The 21,330-nt window shown below is 44.1% G+C and overlaps 1 protein-coding gene across 1 annotated transcript in view; it reads right to left on the bottom strand.

Annotated features, from left to right (window-relative positions):
* Positions 1-4,919: 4,919 nt before the first annotated feature.
* The window catches only part of Stmn2 (stathmin 2), a 53,190-nt gene continuing 36,779 nt past the window's right edge, over positions 4,920-21,330 (bottom strand). Inside the window, exons 4-5 of the mRNA XM_028890419.2 lie at positions 14,881-15,072; positions 4,920-6,273 (exon numbers count right to left, since the gene is read on the bottom strand). Coding sequence (XP_028746252.1) covers positions 6,214-6,273; positions 14,881-15,072 — 252 coding nt within the window. The 3' untranslated portion in view covers positions 4,920-6,213. The remainder of the gene's footprint in view (positions 6,274-14,880; positions 15,073-21,330) is intronic.

Raw genomic sequence — 21,330 nt, 5'->3', positions numbered from 1 at the left:
TGTAAAGTGTGTGACATTGAATACACGTGGTCTGGCTTCACCTCTGTCACTGAGTTGATTATTTAAATGATATTTAGACAATGAGGTGAGCTTTATCATGAAGAAGCTTGAAAGACTTCTTGGAGGTTACTTACAAACTTAAACGGGCTCTTCCCTGGCGTGCACCACCACAGCCACCTGGCTTATCTGCTTGTATTCTGTTGGTGAAAAAGAGTCACAAATCACACCTTGCTCCAGTGCAGGACAAGTACAGTCTGAAGAGGACTGACCCCGGAGATATCCGTCCGCAGCAGTGATGGCAGCCCCGTGGAAAAAGATCAGTTGTCATTTGTGCTGGCAGCTGAAAAAGGCCGTGGTCTGCTCTGTGGGAAGCTTACTCTGGCCCTCCTGTGTTCTCTTCCTTTCCTCATCAGGCTCAACTTCAGAAGCTGAGTGAGCTCTGCACACAGCACCCACAGGTTCTCTCTCTCTCTCTCTCTCTCTCTCTCTCTCTCTCTCTCTCTCTCTCTCTCTCTCTCTCTCTCTCTCTCTCTCTCCCTCTCACTGGCAGAACAGGCAGCCATGGGGAACAATGGACTCGGGGCAGGAGCTCTGCTCTGGGAATGAGATAAGGACAGAATCAAAGAATGTTCTTTATTCCAGTGCTCACGGGGTCTGCCCAGTGGGGATGCCAGGATTTCTGTGGCGACTGGATGCTGCGAATCTCTTACCTTTAGAGATAAGCTGTGTACGTATCCTGTTCAATTTCACCCATTTCACCAGAGTGTAACATGTGGGGGATGGCCATTTGCCTTTTAAATTTACTTCTGGTCCAGAGAACTCTGTTAGTTACTTTTTCTCATTTCTGGGGCAGAACACCTGAACTAAGCAACTTAGGGATGGGTTTGTTTTGGTTCATGGCTCGAGGGTCCGGTCCTGATGGGGGAAAGGCGTGGAGGGAGGAGCGGGGGACAGCTGGTTGTGCTGCGCCTGCAGCCAGTCGGGAAGCAGGCTGATGACCGGTGCTCGGTTCGCTTTCTTTAGTCCCCATTTCCATTCAGTCTGGGAAGCCAAGCCCAGGCATGGATGTCGGTGATTCTAGACAAGTCCACTTGAAGATGAAGACTGCTGTCCGTCGGACTCATGGATAGACGGAGGTGGGAAGGGAGGGATGGGGCTGTGAGGTCTCAGCATCGGTCTTGATGCATGACTAAATGAGACTTGGTGCTTTTCTACGTGGAGGACAGACAGTGTGGACACTGGGGTAAAAACCATGAGCTGAACATTTGGTGACCAGCAGGTGGCGGTCATCGGTGCAGCTCACTAAGCATTCCTGTTTTTTTTTTCCTGTGATTAGGATGGGGGTGAACCTTCTTGTGTACTTGGTAGAAGGGGCCCCTACCGCTTGCTTTGGTGTGGTGCATGCTACTGTGGGGGGAAGCTTGGAATAGGCAGCGCCTGACAAGTCATGCTTGCAATTTCCCTTCTCCACAGTGACCAGCAAAGTCAGCTCCATTGGCCTTTGGCTCCAGAGTGAGAAAGGGCACAGACATAAGTCCACAGTGCAGCAGGAGTAGCAAATACAATATTGCAGTTTTAATTCATTATGATTATAAAACATATTTTAAGATCACAGCTGGACCTAGACTTTCACCATGACTTGAGCTGTAGTGAACATAATTCTATGCAGAGCATGGCATGGGTGTGGAGGTCTGAAAAACCACACCCTGTGTGTCAGAGTGCAAGGGGAGTGGCATTCCGGAGGAAAGAGGGTCACATGGGACACTTTAGTGTCATCCTGTGCATGTATGGGAGGGTAGTGAGGTGGCAAAAAGACCCGATCAATGTGCAGAGGTGGACGCAGACTGGAGCAGAGATGTGCCACGAGGTGGCAGGAGATGCCCAAGGGGACCCAATGGTGGCTGTAGTTATGGAATGAAGAGGAACGCAGGATAAGGTATGATGTGGAGGGCTATCTGATGCTACTTGCTGGGCACTTGGAGATGACGGTGGGCACAGGGAGGAATCCAAGGTAGCTCTGAGGTTTGCCAATGGTTGTTTCAGGCTCTGCATTTGCCTCAGCAGTTTTCAGCAAATGGCCTGATAAGAGGCCAGGAGTGGTTGTGCTGGTTGTTAAAGCCAAGGACTCCACGTCTCTCTCTTCAGGTCCTGTCCCTCAGTAGAAGAGTGGATGAACTGTTGGCACAGTTTCAACTTTGTTTTCCACGCTGACTAGTGGAGTGGGCTGGTGAGGAGTCCATAGGCAGATAATTAAGTTTGAGTCTGGAATGTTTCCCGAAGTTTCTTGTGTTAAAATCTTGGTCCCAACATAAATGGGCCCTAGTGGGATCTCTCTCTCTCTCTCTCTCTCTCTCTCTCTCTCTCTCTCTCTCTCTCTCTCTCCCTCCCTCCCTCCCTCCCTCCCTAGGTGAGCAATTCTGCTCTGTCTCTGGCAGCCATCATTATATGCTGCTTTTCGATGGGCCCCAGCATAAGGGAATCAACCAATCATGGGCTGAAACCTTCAAGATTTGTGAGCTAAACAAAACTTCCTTCTTGACTGATTGTCCTGGGTATTTGTGCAGTTCTGGTAGATATTTTGACAGAGCAGGCTTTTGAGGAAAGGACAGTATTTTTTGATACATGGTTGCTCCATAAATTTTTGGGTATAGAAGATGCAGGAGAGATGAGTGACTCATCAGATCAATGGGATCTTGGGAATTTTCACAGAACATTTCAGTGGCATTTACATAATTTAAACATAACACTCACCAGACCACAAGCGCGTTAAAAAATGTCTATGAGTGGATTCAGGCTATGAACTGGTACTTCTCTAAATGGCATCATTCCCACAAAGAGCTCTTAGTTCATTTGTGAAGGGACTGGAGAAGCCTCAGATGTTGTTAGCCTTCCTGAAACAATGTGTGTGTGTGAGATGCAAGCCATTGTCTTTGACCTCTCCTGTTTTCTTGCCATAACCTTGCCTAGGCACATCTTTCATTACCACGTAAGCAGCACTCCATTTCCTCCTGCTTGGATGTCTTTCCATCCCACCCCGACCTTTTGAACAGGGTTACATGAGTTTCCCTTCATCCCCTGGTCATCATGGAACGTCCCACCACTGAAACAGGTATCCTTTATGCATCAGCCGCTAGGCCTCCTCCACCCAGCTGGAGCAGTGTTCACAGTGAGGCTTGGGAGAGACAAGATGGAATGGCATCCCCGAGGGAACGTGGCAGCAGCAAACGGACGCTTTGGCTTCAAGGTACAGAGCTCAGGGAAAGGAATCCTCCAGCGGGGGTCAGCAACCTGGTTTTTGTTTCTCTTTACTTTCCAGTGCTGAAGATCAACCCCAGGGCCTCATGCATGCCAGGCAAGTGAACAACCGGCTATTACCAAACTCTCAAGACACTTTGAGAACGGCTGGTCTAAGTAACTTCACAGACACAATCTGTCTTCCCCAGAGAAATGAGGTTTGGGAAGTGTTTGCTGTAACTGTGAGTCATGGGAGGCAGGCATCGCACTGGAGGCCCAGCACTCACTTCTCTGTGGCCTGTATTATTATTATTTTTAACATTAGGCTAATTCCTGTTTAGGGAGGGACACACTCTAGCGTGAGTATGAGGGGGCATCCACTATCTAATACCCAGAGCCTCACGGGAATGAGCTGTTTCCCTTCAGCGTGCCAAGTGGACTAACACCACTACTTACTGTTTTGGGGTCCAATTCAGCTTTGGGTTTGTGTTCTTAGGGGCCAGTGAAAAACCTCTGAGGTCACATTTTCCTACTGACTTGTGTAAGTTAGTATGAAAACAGAGCCTGCCCTGTGTTAATCAGGAGTCCGATGTCTAAAAGCACGCAGATTGGGTTGAGAAATGCTCAAGTACTTAGCACTGGCTGCTCTCTCAGAGAACCGGGCTTTGCTTCTCAGCCTAGACAAGGTGGCTCACAGCCATCTGTACCTCCAGACCCAGATCCGACACCCTCTTCTGGCTTCCTTGGGTACTGCACACAAGTGGTGCCCAGACATACAGGCAAGCAACATACACACACACACACACACACACACACACACACACACACATAAATAAAATAAAATAAAAAGCGTGTGTATCTTTTTTTAAAAGACATGTTCTCACGGTGTAGGCTTGCACTCCTGGTACATGGGAGGCAGAAGCAGATAGTGAGTTTGAGGCCAGCCTGATCTACATAGAGAGTTCTAGTACGGCCAAGGCTACATCAGAGAACCTGTCTTGAAGAAAAGGTACACGTATCATTGATTACAGTGTTATACAGTCTTATTATCCCACAAATAATAAAGGACAGTAAAGATAAGACACAAGGTGACCTCAACCTTAAACTTAGCCAGTGTTCTTGTGGGTGACAGCCCCATTTACTTATTCATAAATCTGCATTGTTTCCATTATTTATGATTTCTGCTCAAACTGGATGCTGTTCGTCTGGTCCTGTAATATCCATCTGGGCCTCTGGCAGGACCCCGCTGTGTCCATGTGGCCAGCGTGCTCACTGGCAGGACACCGTTGGGCAGGGTGGCAGGGAAGTCACATTTTAACAGACGGCCCAGGCTGGGGGTGTCCTGTGGGCAGCAAGAGCGGACCTGAGGTGGTGCCAGGCACCTCGCAATGCCTGGAATGAGGCTCGATTCCTCAGCACGACTAGCCTGGACCGCCAGCTCCTCCTCCACTCTGCCTGTCGCTAAGGGGAACAGCTGAAGGCCTTTCCCACTGTGTCTGCCTGTCCAAGGGAGGGGAAAAGAAGTGGCCCGCTGTTTTGCAAGGGAAGTCAACCAGCAGGCCATGGGCTTCCTCCAAACTAATTACTGCCTGTTTGCTTGTGAGATGGCCCAGTTCAGCAGCCACCCTATTACAATCTGAACACCAGGGTCAGAACATCCAGGGCCAAGAGACCAGACCAAACGGTTATTAGTTCACAGAACTCCAATTCTTTATTCATCACAGCTTGCTCACAATGACATACAGGAAAATAGCACTAATGAAGAGTAAATATGCAGGCAGCAACCTTCGGGAGTTGGGAGTTGGGGGAGAAAGGACTTCAAAACTGCAGTAGGTACTTATGCTGGGTATCTGCTGATTCTTTTAGTTGGCACAAATGCCCTGCCTAGCCCCCCTAACTGCGTCAGCGTCACAGATGGAGTGATTTGGTTTTGTTTATAGGCAGGATTGCCCTACACTGGGGAGGAAAGACCAGCTTGAGTGAAAAGTCCACAGTGTTTGTGATTTTGTTTGTGTTTTTAACGCAACAACCAGCTCACAGTCTCCAAGTGGAAAAATATCCAGCAGCATCATGTGCTTGTACTACAGGCAAAAGCTTAAAATGAACATCATCACCCATGGCATCCACAAATAAGCCACCCGACACGCTAATTAATTCATTCCATCAAAATAACTGAAACAGGAGAAGTAAGCCCACTTCATGAAGAGCGATTTCAGGGCTCCTCGAACCCTTCCTTCAGCCTTGCCTTGGTGTTCAGCACTGGAGGAGGTTCAGCCTTTTGCTTCTGCCCTGACTGAGCTCAGGTCTGTCTTCCCACCCTTCCCTTTCTAAAACCCAGACACATTTGTAGCACACAGTGCACAAGAAGCAGAAGGAGTGCTATGCTCGGTGGTTTTCCTTAGCCTGGCGTTGGGGTTTCTAGGCAGGAAGCAGATTATGAGCAGACAAATGGAGGCTCACATGGAGAGACACACTACCTGGGATCTAGGTCATGGTCAAGCTCAGATTCTGAAGTCATCTAGGTCATTAGGCAATGGTGGGTTTCTAGCACCATAGACTGTCTACTGACCTCCTTTTTCTGTTGGAATGAAAAGGGCAGGGACTAGAATTCCACATGGGGAGCTTCGAAAAGAACAGACCTCGCAAATTCATGGGAGTGGAAAGACACAACATCAAAAGCCTGTTACAGGACATGTAAGATTATGAAATAACTTGCATAATGCAATACTTGTATTTTTTAACAAAAATGTAAATATTTACAAAATAAGATCCAAGGTACTTTTTTAAACATCAAGCAAAACATTCTGCAAAGAGACCGCATTGATTTTATTTTATTTTTGATTCTGTTTTTTGTTTTGTTTTTAATAATGAGTTCTTTTTAAACCATGTCATACATTTCCCATACTGATAGCTCATGATCCATTATAATATAGGCAGGGGGATTTACTATGGGAGGGACGTGCCATACCCGCCACTGCCTCAGCCAGACAGTTCAACCTGGAGCTCCTTGTTCCTGCGCACCTCCGCAGCATGCCTCTCCTAGAAAACATCAGAGGCAGAAGAGGTCAGTCCATGTGGTCCAGGGAAAGAGGAGGGCCACCCTAGCCTCTGCCGGACATGTTTGGTTAGAAATAACCCAGTGCGGTATCTGTCTAAAGAGGAATTTCTAATGGGATCATCTTCACTTCACAAGGAAAATGTGGGCCCAAGAAATGTCACAGTAGAGAAGATTACAAGTATCTTTATTATTCTAGATGACCCCTCCTCATGCGCTGCCCTCTCTTGCTGCTGATCAAACTCTGCAACCAAATGCCTTGTAAATGATAGGTAAGCCTTTACAGAGGAACTGTACCTGAACCCTGGACTTCTAATACTAACAACAACAACAACAGCAACAACACTGTTCTTTGTTTAAATTATGATCAAAAGGTCAAATGACTAATAAAGAAATCTGGAATATATTCACTGCTGTATAAATTCCGAGATTGGCAATAAAGTATAACATTGTTGGTTTCTCCATCCTTTTAATTCTTTAGTTCCCTTTTCAGGCTATTTTAAGGAGGTTGTGCTTGCCCACAGGCACATTGGGAAACCGAGGTCCAGAGAGGCGGCTTTGGTACCAAACCTAAAACCTTGTTTGTGATGGCCCTTCCAAACTCGAGCCGAGCCGTGTTTCCAGTGCTGCCCTGCACAAACTGGCATAGTCAGTCTGGGCCAATCATCTTTCCATGACACTTCGAATGTCCTTGCATCACCGCTGGTTAAGACCGTAATCATATGCCCTAAGGATGTCACAGCCATCTTTTCCTCATAAAGGCTTTTCATGAGAACAAAAACCAATGCAATTGCACTGTGCATATGAACACTTGCATAAATAAAATCTTCCCTTTTAAGGGGCAGTCACATTAACGAAGGCTTTTAAGGACCAGACTTAAAACCTTCTTTTAGGGTTCAAAAGAGACACTACAGTAAGTGAGGAAAAACCAAATGTCTGCTGGTGAAGGAATGAATCTGTTCACACCACACTTTGTTTTATGTCTCTTTATTCTTCTGCTGTTCTCCTAATTTTCTTGGCCTAATTGTCTATAATTTCTTAGCTCTAATTCTCTGTTCTCATCTTCCTGATTCTTCTCATCGAGCCTAATAATTCCTCCTTCACAGGAGGCTTGAAGCAATAGAAAAAGTTACAAGAGTTACCTCTCATCGGTCAAAAGCACATTCCTAGGGTAAGCGATAAGGAGCGGAGCCACTTACCATGGTAACACATTTTCAAGGTTTCAGGACTAAGAGGGAGGGCCATAGTGCCCAAATGAGACAGACTTTGAGACATGGATCTATTGTCAGCAAACTTGGCAAGTGAAGAATTGGCAGGCTTTCCTTAGGCTGCTTTGTGTTAGTAATCTTGGTAGACACTTGTGACTCTGACCTTGTGCATAACTGTAAAGTTTTAAACTTACTGTCTATTTCCAAAGGCCTTTAGTCTAGTTTGAACTTGCTCTGAGGTAAGTATGAGCTAAATGTGTGCAGTTTGTGTTAGATTCAAGTGAGACTGTTATTGTTGTTAGTCTGAGTAAAAGGAACAAATCAGGCTTTAAACGTCTATAGTCCACGTGGGACAATAGATCTGGCTGTGAAGCATCTCCTAATACACTTTCTATATATCAAAACTGTACAGCTGCTGAGCGGTGGTGGTGCAAGCCTTTAATCCCAACACTCGGGAGACAGAGCCAGGCAGATCTCTGTGAGTTCGAGGCCGGCTTGGTCTATAGAGTGAGATCCAGGACAGGCACCAAAACTGCACAGAGAAACCCTGTCTTGAAACCCCTCCCCCCAAAAAATTGTACAGCTAATGAAAAGTCATCTTCCTGACCATCCATGGATATATGTATGCCCATGAAAATACATGGTAATGGGGAGAAAGCATAGCTGTTATTGCAGAGGAAATTACAGATGAAAGCAACAGTATTCAGTGTTAACGGCCTGCAAGCCTTGCTTGAATAGGGTACCCCATCTGAGAAACATTCCTCTGGTGGGTTGACATCTCAATTATCTATTGCTACAAGCTGTATTTGCTACAATAGCTCATGACAATGGCTCCTGACATCACATGGTTCCAAGCAGGAGAATTCATTTCCTTGGCTGGGTTGGGCTATAAGGTCTTGATGGTGTCTTTTATAGCAGGCCACATTGCATGAGGTTGGTGGATATTTATTTGCACAAGGAACCCTACTATGAAAAGCACTAGCCTTGGGCTGGGAAGTGAACTTTCTAAGGAGGGAACTGATGAAGAAAAGGTGGATCTAGAGTTTTTTTAGTTTGTGCTTCTACACTGGATGACCATAGGCACGTAGTTTTGCCTAACGGTATGAAATGGCGGTTGAATTGAACTTTGAAATGCTAATTATTAGTAATATTATTTATTTTCCATTTAGAAAATTTTAAAATTGCCTTTCTCCTTATATAGTTTCTGGGATTCATTCACAATCATCTTATTACTAAACCCTATTAATGCTAAGTGTCTGTGCTTACAGGGTTCTGGATTCATTCACAATCATCTTATTATTAAAGCCTATTAACGCTAAGTGTCTGTGCTTACAGGGTTCTGGACTCATTCACAATCATCTTATTATTAAAGCCTATTAACGCTAAGTGTCTGTGCTTACAGGGTTCTGGACTCATTCACAATCATCTTATTATTAAAGCCTATTAATGCTAAGTGTCTGTGCTTACAGGGCTCTTTACACTACAACACTGAGCATGTGTTTGTCACCTAACGTGACAACTGCATCCATATAGATTTGGCTTAGTTTGATTTCCTTAATCTTCAAAATATTGTAGTAGAGATTCTGTTAGTCGCATTTTACAGAGAGGAAACCAAGGCACAGGAAGGCTAAATTTCCAAGTTGATATAACTAGCAGGTGGTTAGCTTCATCATTAGTTATATATGAACGTGACATGTTCTTTTTCCCTTCAAGTTTAGGCTGTAGGTGGGGGGAAAAAGTGTCACATACCCTGTACTTCCTCAAAAGTTAAAAATTGGTGGAAGCAGAAAGTTGACTCTAGGGAAAGATTTTCAAAGTAACGTGATTTAATTGGTTTAAATGAGCCCTTCATATACATTGAAAAGTCACAAAGAGAATGAAAAAAGGCACATGCAGAGAAATGAAATTGTTTGGAAATGTGGGGAAATCAGTGCAGATGCAGTGGATTCTATTTTTGCTCAGTTATTATGAGGCAAAGCTGTAGCACTGTCTTTTTCTCATGAAGATAGTGCCAGCTGGACTCCCGTGAAAACTCAGAAGATGCCGAGACCTTTCTTGTGCTGGAAGACAACAGAGCTTCCAGTGTGAAAAGCACTTCACAAGAGTAAACGCTAGAGTTAGCTTTATTAGTTGGCTTTGGATTTTACTTCTTACCCAAATTAGTAAAGCAACGGGTTTGCTGGAGGCAATCAAAGACTTAATTTGAGTTTGAGATAGCTTTAAAAGGAAATTTAGATAACTCTTCTGAGTTTCTAAGAAAATATTTTCAGGAATTTTAGTTGGCCTGCTATTTGGGAACTTTATACCAAATTATGAGATGCATACTCCTGTTGTGTTGATGTGATTTTAAATGAAAATGTTGGAGAAGCCAGTGTAGGCCTGCACAGGCAGTGAGTGATGTCATCAGCCTGTGGTCCTGATTGACAATCAGAAAACTCCAGCTAGGAGCTCCTAAGGCAGCTGTGAGGCTCTGTCTATCCATGAAGTTCACTAAGGATGCTGTTTGTGGAGTTCACTAAGGATGCTGTCTATGGAGTTCACTAAGGATGCTGTCTATGGACTTCACTAAGAATGCTATCTATGGAGTTCACTCAGGATGCTGTCTATGGACTTCACTATGGGTGTTGTCTATGGAGTTCACTATGGATATTGTCTATGGAGTTCACTAAGGACTTTCTTCTTTAGTAATATCTACTTTGTTATGCATTTCATATTACTTTGCTAGGTGTACTTAGAGGTCCTGGACAGGCTAGGCCCAAGCACATCTCAATTTACAAAATATTTTCTCTGCAATTCCCCCTCCCCCAACTCTGCTTCAAGGCAAGTGTAGTAGTATTTTGGCACTGTAAACATTACTTTTAAATGAAGACATGTATGAAAGGTGGCTTTAAGAAAACTTCTGGTCCTCTGAAAAATATGACTTAGAGATTTCTTATTGGAAGTCAAGAAATGTGAAGTCAGTTTCTTTCCCTTCCTTTATTTCTTAATGCTTCTTTAATGTCTGTAAGTATCAAATATAATAAGAACTTGAACTAGATGATCTCAGATAATAATTATATGAAATTCCATTATCTAAGCTTATTTAAATGCAAGATGATGTCAGCATAATCAGGTTCCTTTCTTTTTATTAATGGTTATGAGTCTGTGGCATAAAAGATAGATTAGAATTAAGCTGGGAGATCTTGTAAAAGTCCTGTTGTCATATATCAAGATGCTGGTGGTCATGGGATCAAGGGTAGTCATGGAGATCACTTCTAATGCTTCTGTTGAGACTGTTTGTCAATGTCTATGATGCAGTAGTCAATGACTAATAAAGACTAACAACTTCAGCTGAGAACATAGTTTGGTCTGGGAAAGGCTTGCACTCATTCCCACACTCTTGGCCAAAAGTAGTAGACTTTCTAAGGAACAGGTTCTTTAGATGTGGAATGAAATAACAATATTTCTTGGTAGCATTGCTGTTTGGATTAAATGTGATCATACATGTGAAAGTTCCTTTGCTTATATTGAGTAATCAATAATGGCTGGTCACAATCCCTTTCCCCTTCATCAGTTTTTCATCAGACATGTTCAGTAGTTAATTGGTCATGCCAGTGGTACTTGTGAATCAGAACAACAAGAAAATGAATGTAAGTCAGATGAGAAGAATGTAAGGGAACAATACATGTGACGATAAGGATTGAGATCTACACTTATATATCATCAAAGTCACCTCACGGGAAAAATAATCACAAATCTTATTCTTTTAAGAAAAAAAATTATTTTAAGCTATGGCATGTTATATACTGCTGTTGTCACTAAAATCATGGCTACAAATGCATCAAATGTCGCTGGTTGGATAATTAGATGTAAAATTGCTAACTGTGCAGAGATCGCGTCTCTTCCTTGTGGAGTTCTACACTTGTAGTTGGTGAGGGTAAATCTGGTTGTGTGAACCCTGCGGGGAACTCCTCTGAGTTTTCTTTTGTTGTAATAAGGCAGGCTGGCAGTGGGGTGGGTGGAAGGTTCCTCGGGTGGCTCGGGGGTGCAGTAGAGCAGGGAGGGGCCCATCAGACTAGGAAGAAAGCATCTCTTTAATTATTTCTGCTGGGCAAGAGAGGGTGTTTTCTTTAGTATGGGGATGTTGGTGTGTATTGATTTCTACTGACAATAGATAATGGGCAATTCTCTCTCATTATTTATTTATTTATTTATTTATTAATTTATTATTTTTTAAGACAAGGTCTCACTTATTATGTAGCCCAGTCTGACTTCAAATCCATGGTCCTCCTGCTCGGTCTCCTGAGTGCTGGGATTATAAGTGAGGTCTACTGTGTCTGGCTAGTGAGCATCTTTTCCTACCACTTCCCCTTCCAGGCTTCTGAGCACACAACAGAGACCCTGTAAATGCTTGCTGAGTGATTAACTCATTAATATGTAATTCCTGAAGTAATCGCCTTTCCAGATGTCAAGTTTCATAAGGGCTTCTGTTACAGGGGTGGCATGTACTCTCAGCATTACACAACTATCACTTTTTTGACTCCATTTAACCAAAAGGCTATATATAGATCGTAGCAAATTTGCTTTGCCCTATTTTAGGAAAGAAGTAGTTTTAATGTTCACAGACATGGACACAACAGAAGATGACTCTTTTTACACCACATCTCTAATTCGTTCAAAATATAGCACATAGAAGGAAATTTGGTACTTCCTAGGAGGTCTCCCCATTTCACTGAGGAGATAAAAGATGTTGGCTGTCAGTGGCCAAAGGTTCTATATGATTTGAAAAATATCCATTTAGCTATGGAATGCCAAAGAAAACCTGGTTCTATCAATAACATTTCCTGCCCCATATGATATGAGCTAGAGTAGAATCCTGTCAGCTGAAATTTGAATTGGAATAGGTTGTAGAGTAGTTCTCAAATCTGGGTATATGCTGGAACGGTACAGAAACTGGTGTGGTGGTTTGAATAAAAATGGCCCTATAGGCTCATGAGTCTGAATACTTTGTCTCTAGTTGGTGGAACTATTTGGGAAGGATTAGGAGGTGTGGCCTTGTTGGAGGAGGTGTGTCACTGGGGGTGGACTGTGAGTTTTCAAGAGCCCATGCTATTCTCCTATGTCACACTGTCTGCCTCATGATCATGGATCCAGATGTAGGCTCAAGATACTGTTTCAGTGCCATATCTGCCTGCCCACTGCCATGCTCCTCAATGGGATGCTCATGGAGTCATGGACTCTAACCATTTGGAACATGAGTCCAAAACTGACTTTCTTTTGCCAGTTGTCTTGGTTCATGGTGTTTCATCGTGATGACAGAAAAATAACTGAGATGGCTAGGTATCTCCTGGGGTGCTGTAGCTTGATCCCATGAATTAAAAACCCTTCACAGGCTGAATATTTTCAGGGGAATATCAGTTAGAAATGTATGCATGCATGTATGTATGTAAGGGGGCAAGGTCCAACTATGAGAAAAAGGTGCAAAGGATGGGTAAAGATAAAAATACAGAGAGCCAGGTGGTGGTGGTGGCGCACACCTTTTATCCCAGCACTCGGGAGGCAGAGACAGGTGGATCTCTGTGAGTTTGAGGTCAGCCTGGTCTACAGAATGAGTCCCAGGACAGCCAGAGTGGTTACACAGAGAAACCCTGTCTCAAAAACCCAAAAACCCAGCCTACCCCAAATAAACAAAAAAATCCCAAACAACCCCCAAACAAAAAACAAACAAATAATAACAACAAAACCACACAGAAAAAACTATTTGTTTGTTAAAAGCAACACTTCTAGAAATGCTAGTTGAAGTATGTAAATTTTATGAACTAGTTTACAAATAAAATCAAGAGGGATAAGCTGAAGGTTTGCATGCATGTTAATTCAAAACCAATAGTGCTCCTGGATTGGGAGCGATGCAGACTTCGACGTGCACACTGAAGGTGAGGTTGAGTTAGAGAGTGAGACCAGCATATTGCATCCCTGGTAACTACACTGGAATATTTTTAGGGCCTAGGATGTGAAGAGAAGGCTGGTACATTGTTCCAGACTGAATGCATGGCCCTCTGTTCTCTGTGGTACCACTGCTGGTAGGGTAAGCAGGGAGATCCTCTGAAGAGAAGGGTAAATTGAGGAAAACGTGGCTGGGTCAAGATTAGGAAAACAGAGACAACAAAGGGAACTTTGCTGTCCTGGATCTCAGGAAGCACATGCTTAGGTGCCACCACATGTGACCTGTGGTGAGCCAAAGTCCAACTTGAGACATTGGGAGAGGCATGGGAGAGAGAGGGTGCTGTTTGAGGGACATGGACTCAATTGCTTATAAATGTGAAAAAGCTGATCTAAAGTTGACCCTCCTGGCTTCCGCCCAGATCCCTAGGACTCGTCCACACATCTTCCAGAGCCCCAGTGTCATACTTCTGTGCTGGAGCCTGCACTCTTTCCCGGGCAGCACTCTCAAAAATCCATGAAGAGCACGTCTGACTAAAACGACCTCTGGGAAATAATACTTTTAAAAGACTTTAGCTGTGTACAGTAGCACATGTCTGCAATTTGAGCTCCGAGTCTGAGGCAGGAGGATTATGAGTTTGAGTGTAAACACTCAACGCTTAGAGGACAATGACAGTGTCTCTCTGAAGTTGCAGGGCCTGACCTAATGTAGTTGTGAGAACGGGCTGGAGGGTGGGAATTACAGATGCATCTCAGGGTTGCTATTTTTCAAGCTTAATTCAGTTTCTGGAAATGGACAAAGCAAAACTGTTCATAGCTCCATTGTGTATTTTTTCAAAGGCAAACTTTTGGGAGATGGAGTGTGTGTGTGTGTGTGTGTGTGTGTGTGTGTGTGGTGTGTGTGTTTATGTTTGCACATGGGCAGGGGGATATGGAAAAAGGCCTGAGGACACTAGAACATGATGAAATAGTCCCTCTGCTGTGCTCCATGCTCCAAATTTCCTTACAGATTTTCTTACATGGAGAGAATGGGCTTATGACAAATATTTATGTTGTATTAAATATATATTATTTTAATGAAATATTATTTGTTAATTTTATATTAACATTAAATATTATGGCATTAATATAATAAGGCTAAATATTAAATATATGCAACTTGGCATTTTTCCAAGACACTGGTTTGTATAGAAGTCACACACATTTGAAGCCAGCCTTCCTGAGTCCACTGTCTGGTGGAACATTTTGACAAGGGCTCCAGTGAGGATGTAGAATTCCTTTCTCCACCCAAGGGTCAGGCCACAGTCAAACTACATGATGAGAGCAGCCTGAGGCTGACTGTCCTGCCTTGTTCACAGCACACGGCATGCTCCAGGTGTGCTGCACAGGTGTCCCCCCCCAGCTGTGCTGCACAGGCATGTTTCCCCCCCACCACCACCACACTCAGCATTCTGGTGCCCTTACCTTTTCCTGCAGACGTTCAATGATAGCAGCTAGATTAGCCTCACGGTTTTCCTTAATTTGTTCCATTTTCAGGATCAGCTTCTCCTCCGCCATCTTGCTGAAGTTGTTGTTCTCTTCCAAAGCCTTCTGGAGGACTTCTCGCTCGTGCTCCCTCTTCTCTGCCAATTGTTTCAGCACCTGAGCCTCCTGAGACTGGGGAGGAAACACGTCCATTTATAGTTAGCTGAGTGTTGGCTGGCGCTGCAGCCGTGAGCATCGCTGTCCAGCCTGTCCTTGTCTGTAGACTCCAGCACTTTCTACAATGTGTTGGCGTGGAATGTGGCTCCCTGAGTTTTCAGCTGTCAAGGTTTTGGACAGAGTGTCTTAGAAATAGCACTAACTCTCATTGAGGACTTTCTTTCCCTTCCTTCCTTCCTTCCTTCCTTCCTTCCTTCCTTCCTTCCTTCCTTCCTTCCTTCCTTCCTTCTTTCTTTCTTTCTTTCTTTTTTTTTATAAGAGGCTGCTAATTAGCATTTCTGCGACAGGAAGTGCTACAAGGCGCCACTGGACCACAACATTCCGTGGGAACCTGAAGAAACTGGGAAAGGCCTGGGCCTGGATTTCCTTTTCCTTCTGCCCCTTTCTCTACCCCCCCCCCACTGTTTTCTGATCAACCATAGGGTGGGCCCTACAGGAGCCTTTCAACTTTGGTCAGTCAAATTCACTTTCTCTTTCTACTTCACACCATTCCTTCCCCTCCCACCAGCTATTAATAAATTCTCTCGGGTGCTGGAGATATGACTCAGTGGCAAAGGACACCTTGTGCTTTTGAAGAAGACCAGGGTTCAATACCTAGAACCCACATAGCAGCAAGCAGCTGTCTTCAACTCCAGTTCTAGGGAATCCAATGCTCTCTTTTGGCTCCTTGGACACTAAGCAAGTACATGGTACATAGACATATATGTGGACAAAACATGCGTACACATAAAATACTCCATAGAGACTTGGAACCATTCATATAAATTTAGTGTTTAGTGTCCTTTGGGCCCAAACCAGAAGAAAGCCCTGGTTCTGGTGTCACTCTTCATCTGGACACCCAGAGGAGTTGCTGGGACCTTCAGGAGCGGGAGCAGAGCTATTGGAGTTAGCTGGGTCTTGTTCGTGTTCTCTCTCCTTAGCATCAGCAGGATCTATGGCTCTCTGCAGATGTACCCACTGGAGGCTTGATGATGACAGAGAACCCAGTATCTACCTGCTGAGATCTATTTCCAAGGTTCTTTAGTGAGGCCGAGGAATTTATGCTTTTGATTAACAATCCCAGTGATTCCATTGCTGGTAGGCCACAGTCTACCGTTTGTAAGACACACTGGCCATCTTCCCATTTCAGCCTCTGAGTGCCAGGATTAAAGGAATGAGCCTCCATACCTTACAGTATTAAGTTGTGTGTGTGTGTGTGTGTGTGTGTGTGTGTGTGTGTGTGTGTGTGCCTGCAATCATGTGTGCAAGTGTCCTCTCCTATGCAGGCTTACTTGGAGGTCAGAGTTTGGTATTAGGAGGTAATCCTCAATGATTTCTTCATTTTTAGCCATTCACTTATTTTTGAGATGTGGTCTCTTGCTGAAGCCGGAGCCTGCCATTTTGTAGACTAGCTGACCACTGAGCTCAGGATCCAGCCACCTGTCTCTGACCCCAGAGTACTGGGGCTCTAGACAAGTGCCTGTATGTAAGCATGGATGCTGGGTAGCTGAACTCAAGTCCTTCAGCTTGTGAAATAAGCATTTTACCCACGGACCAATCTTCCCAGCCCTGGCACTTGCTGTTTAGACAAATCCTTCACTAGATCATAGCTTAGGGGCTCGGTTTCCTAGTGGCTGTACCCAGCAGGACTGGATAAGAGGTTGATTGTAACTAGCAAGGGGCAGGTCTTTTGCTCCACCCCTTGGCATTGTTATAAATAGACCTTTGGAATAAAGTTCTGGGCCTGTGAATAAGGATCCAGGCCCACCTAAGTCTATCCTGTTTTTTCTCTCTTTCTCTCCCTCTCTATTTCTAACTAAGTCTCTTATCCTTCATTCCTCAAGAGTTCCTGGGGTAAATAAGTGTGGGGGCTGGTCCCCCACAGGAGCTCTCCATAATTCTACCAGTGCTGAAAGTCAGACTTAGGACTCTGTTATTGCAGTGTGCTATCAGCTCTTTCTGCCTATAACATCCCTGGCTTTATTCCTTGGAGAAATCAACCCTGAATATGGCTCAGTCTTGCAGTTGAACCATCAAGGAAGAAGATGGGCTTTGGTTCCAGTATTTGAGCAAATAAGCAGCAACTTCAGAAAATTATATAAAGACGTGACCTAAAATGAGGGAGAAGCTGAACAACGGCAACATAGGATCTAAAAAAGTGGAAACATGTTCCTACCTGTGTGTGGGAGTCAAGTTCTCACTGTATGCTCAAACAGATGTTCCTACTCTGTGCTGTGTTTGGGCAGACTAGCAGGAAGTCTGGTAGGCTGTGTGGGTTTAGAGAGAGGTGGAGATATGGACCCTGGCAAATGTTGTTGCATATGAGTGTTTGAAGACAAGTAATGGCCTTGGAGGATCATGGCTGAGAGAGTGTTTCTGACACAGAAGCTCTCTGAGCACTGAAATGGAGAACTGGGTGAGATGGCGGGCAGCTGGCACAAGGCAGCAGTAAGATACGGCAAATACAGAGCCGAGTCATTCAAATGTGCCATCCGGGGAGACGGGAGAACCCTGTCTACCTCACTGTTTGGGAAACTGAGGCAGATTGCTGGTGAGCACCTTTTGTGCACGCCGTCACATAGAACTCAGGATCACTGGAATAATGATGCGAGAGGTACATGATGCACAGTAATGAAACAGAGAGAAGAGTTATTGTCCATTTAGGAACACTTGAACATTTTGCAAAGAGGTTAATTAGCATCTCTTATACTACTGAGTCTAAGAGTTTAATTACTACACAAATGAACTGGATGATAAATCTGAGTTAACTGGTCTATAAAACTCACTTTACACACACAGAAGAGATTTAAGACTGCACTGTAGATGCCACTGGTTTCCCATTTACTTATGAAGCACACATACTCCTGCTACTCAGTCTTCTCGTCCCCTTTCATCATTTGTAGGATATATTACTTGACACCCAGGCCATTCATCAAACATCAAATGCTTTAGTTCAAAAGTACCTTTCCACTAGCAGGCCGAACGCTGCCCTCTAAGCATCGGACTTTCTGCTAATACTGAAAGAACATTGTTGTCATGGCTAAGGGCAAAAAAACAAACAAACAAACAAACAAACAAACAAACAAAACCAAAACACGTGCTCAAAGATGACAGTTGAGTGTAGTTGTGTGAAACAAAGAGCACAGTGTTCACCTCACCCTGAAAAGCCAGAAGTACAGAGAGGAACTTAAAGCGATGAAAACCTGGAGTTTCATAATGAGCTCTTCTCGTTCTGAAGATGGGGTTGCTGGGGACCCCGCACAGGAAAAAGTCTGTGTGTTCTTGCTTGTCAAGAAGACCACATACGAAGATTTTAAGACAGTGAGGCATGCTGGCGTCCTGAATACTGAGCTGTGACTATATGAAAACTACTCCCTTTAGGAAATGCCATTTACCAACTTAAGAGGCCAGCTGCAGATTACAATTCCCAAAAGAATACAAACTTGCCTGGTTGGTCCGAATAGACTGATTAGGAGGAACTCCAATGTGAATGAAGTGTTGGAGTATTGCAGAGCTAGGTCGTAATTACAAGTTGTTATCCTCCTTTGTGTCTGACCTAATGTCCTTGAAAGTAGCACTTGGAACCCTTTGAAACGCACTGGCCTAAACAGACCATGAGGTTTCACCAACCCCAAAGCCTCAGACAGGAGTGAGACCTACAGCAGAGGTTTCTCCGCTGTGCTCTGACCGGCCTGCTGCATCTTTTCCCTGTGTATTTGAAAAGTGTCTTGATTTATAATTCCATTTGTTTTGCTCCTATAAATTTTAATGAAACTGCTACCATGTTGTGACTTGGTGTTTGGGGAAACCGGAAACTGTGTTCCTGGGCCATAGTCATTCCTAGCTGACTCAAGAATAAACTCTCTATTACCCTTTATCTAAAGTGAGAGTTATGTTTTGTGTGGCTACAGCACATCGTTGGAGGAGATGGTCACATGTCCTGGAGTTATTGCAGAGTTCGAGGCTCCTCCCCATAAAGACCGAGAGCTGGCGCTGAGGGTTGGCAACCGCGTAAACCGCACCTGGTTCTGACCTCACGGACGTCGTGGTCTGGTAATTTTGTAAGTGAGAAAGAGGGACCTATTCTAAAACTTTAGGGCTACAAATGAAGAAGTTGAGGCTACCTGGTTTGGCTACTAATGGTTCCTTTCACACCAGTTCATTTAGAGCAAGGAACTCACTTCTCTTTCAGAGGTTTGTAGGTCATTAGAATTCACTTTGCAGTAATGTTATTACACGAATTAACTCTTACTGGACAGATTTAAGTTGGGAGCCTTTTAATTTAATCTATTTTAGTGTACAGTTTTATTATGATCATAAGTATCATCACATTTTCATCTTTTTTTCATAGTATTAATGTTTTTCAAGCCAGTTTTAGTTGGCCTGATCTACTTACATATCTATTATTTATCACCTGGATTATATTATGTATTATGGTAAAGACTATTTTATATTTAAAATATTTATGAAATGTACTATGTGGCAGCAGTACTAACCAGGACCACTTTCCTTTGTAAAATCATTTGCTGGACCATAATCTTTGCAAAGGCAGAACTTGGTGCCCTTTATCCAGGACTAGGCGACCGACCCCTCATGGTACTCCTTATATGTGTGCAGAGTAACTTCCTCCTCCTCCTCCTCCTCACATTACTGAGTGACAGGGGACCTGTTATAAATCCTTTCCACAGAGGAGAGTGCTGGTTAGTTTGAGCCACCTGGGAAGAAGGACTCTCAGTCGAGGAGTTACCTCCATCAGATTGGCTGTGGCATGTCTGTGGGGACATTTTCTTGATGAATACCTCCATCAGATTGGCTGTGGACATGTCTGTGTGGCATTTTCTTGATGAATGATTGATGCGGGAGGGTCAGCTCCCAGTGGGTGACACCACCCCTGGGCAGGTGGGCTGGGTTGTATAAGAAAGCAAACTGAGCAAGCCTTTAGGCAGATTCCCTGTGGTCTCTGCTCCAGCTGCTTGAGTTCCTGGCCTGAATTCTCTCAGTGATGGACTGTGACCTGGAAGTGTAAGTCAAATGGCCCCTTCCTCCCTAGACTGCTTTTGGTCATGGCTTTATCACACCAGAGAAAACAAACTGGGATGATGGGTAAGAGGATAGAGTTTAGATGACTTGCCCAAGGGCAGCAATTATTGGGTGGAAAGATAGATTCAACTGCAGATATTCTGGTAACCACATGTTCTTGGGATGATTGGAAAGACACCTTTAAACACTGTAGACACTGAAGATAATCAGACCATAAGTCACCTGCACTGGGACACGTGGGAAAGAGAAATCTCTAACAATGATACTGGAACAGCAGAGTGTGTCGGATCACCCACTTGGGATGTATGGAAGCCTAGATCTGCTGCCTCTTGCTATGTGAATGTTGAATGATTGGGCACAGTGCCTGGATGGCCAAAATGTTAGCATCCATCGCCAAAAGTGGTCAGTTGCAATCTGAAGCCTTTAATTTAAAAAGAAAATGGACACTGATTGCCAGAGGTACTTCAATAACGGAGAAAAAGCAAGAAAAATTGCATTCTTTTTAGAGTAAGCTTTTCTATCAGCCAAGTCATGGAGCATTAGTTCTGGCTGGAAGGAGCTTGTGCGGCTCCATCCAAGCTTGTCACCATATGGTCAGGGCTGTGACTGTGCGCAAGTGGCCTAGGGACTTGGGGAAACTGCCAGGGTGTTTAATACACAGTACATCTGGTCCCCTGTGGAGACCCTTGGGTAGCAGCGTTCCAGCCCTGACTTTAGAGAACCCCATCTGCACAACTCGGGCCCCAGGCCCACAGAGGGCTCCTGGAGTCTCGGGACAGGCCTTAAACATCCTAATACGTGGTTTTGTGTTTAGAACGTCCTAATAACAATCACTTCTCATTCCTCTGCCCATGTCTACTCCTGTACTTACTTGGAGCTAGGATTATGTCAATTTAGTGAGAAAATGCTTACTATCTTAAGATAACTGGGGATAGTGATTGGCGGTAACAACTGACTGTTTATAACAACAGAAAAGTTCTATTAATACACATGTAAATGCCATGTGATTGTTGGGAAGAATTTTTAAAATTTGCCATCCATGGGAAAGGAAATAGGCCCAGGATAACGTGACTATGTCTGAATTCTGTTTCTCAGTTTTTAGCAGCATTTTAATATTCATTTAAGCTTTTAATATTTATTTATTTGTTTTGCAAGACAGTGTTTATCTGTGTAGCCCTGGCTGTCCTGGAACTC

The sequence above is a fragment of the Peromyscus leucopus genome, chromosome 2 (assembly GCF_004664715.2).
Source record: "Peromyscus leucopus breed LL Stock chromosome 2, UCI_PerLeu_2.1, whole genome shotgun sequence".
Classification (NCBI taxonomy): Eukaryota; Metazoa; Chordata; class Mammalia; order Rodentia; family Cricetidae; genus Peromyscus; species Peromyscus leucopus.
Note: the sequence above shows the minus strand (reverse complement) of the source record. Positions and strands in the feature narration are given on the sequence as shown.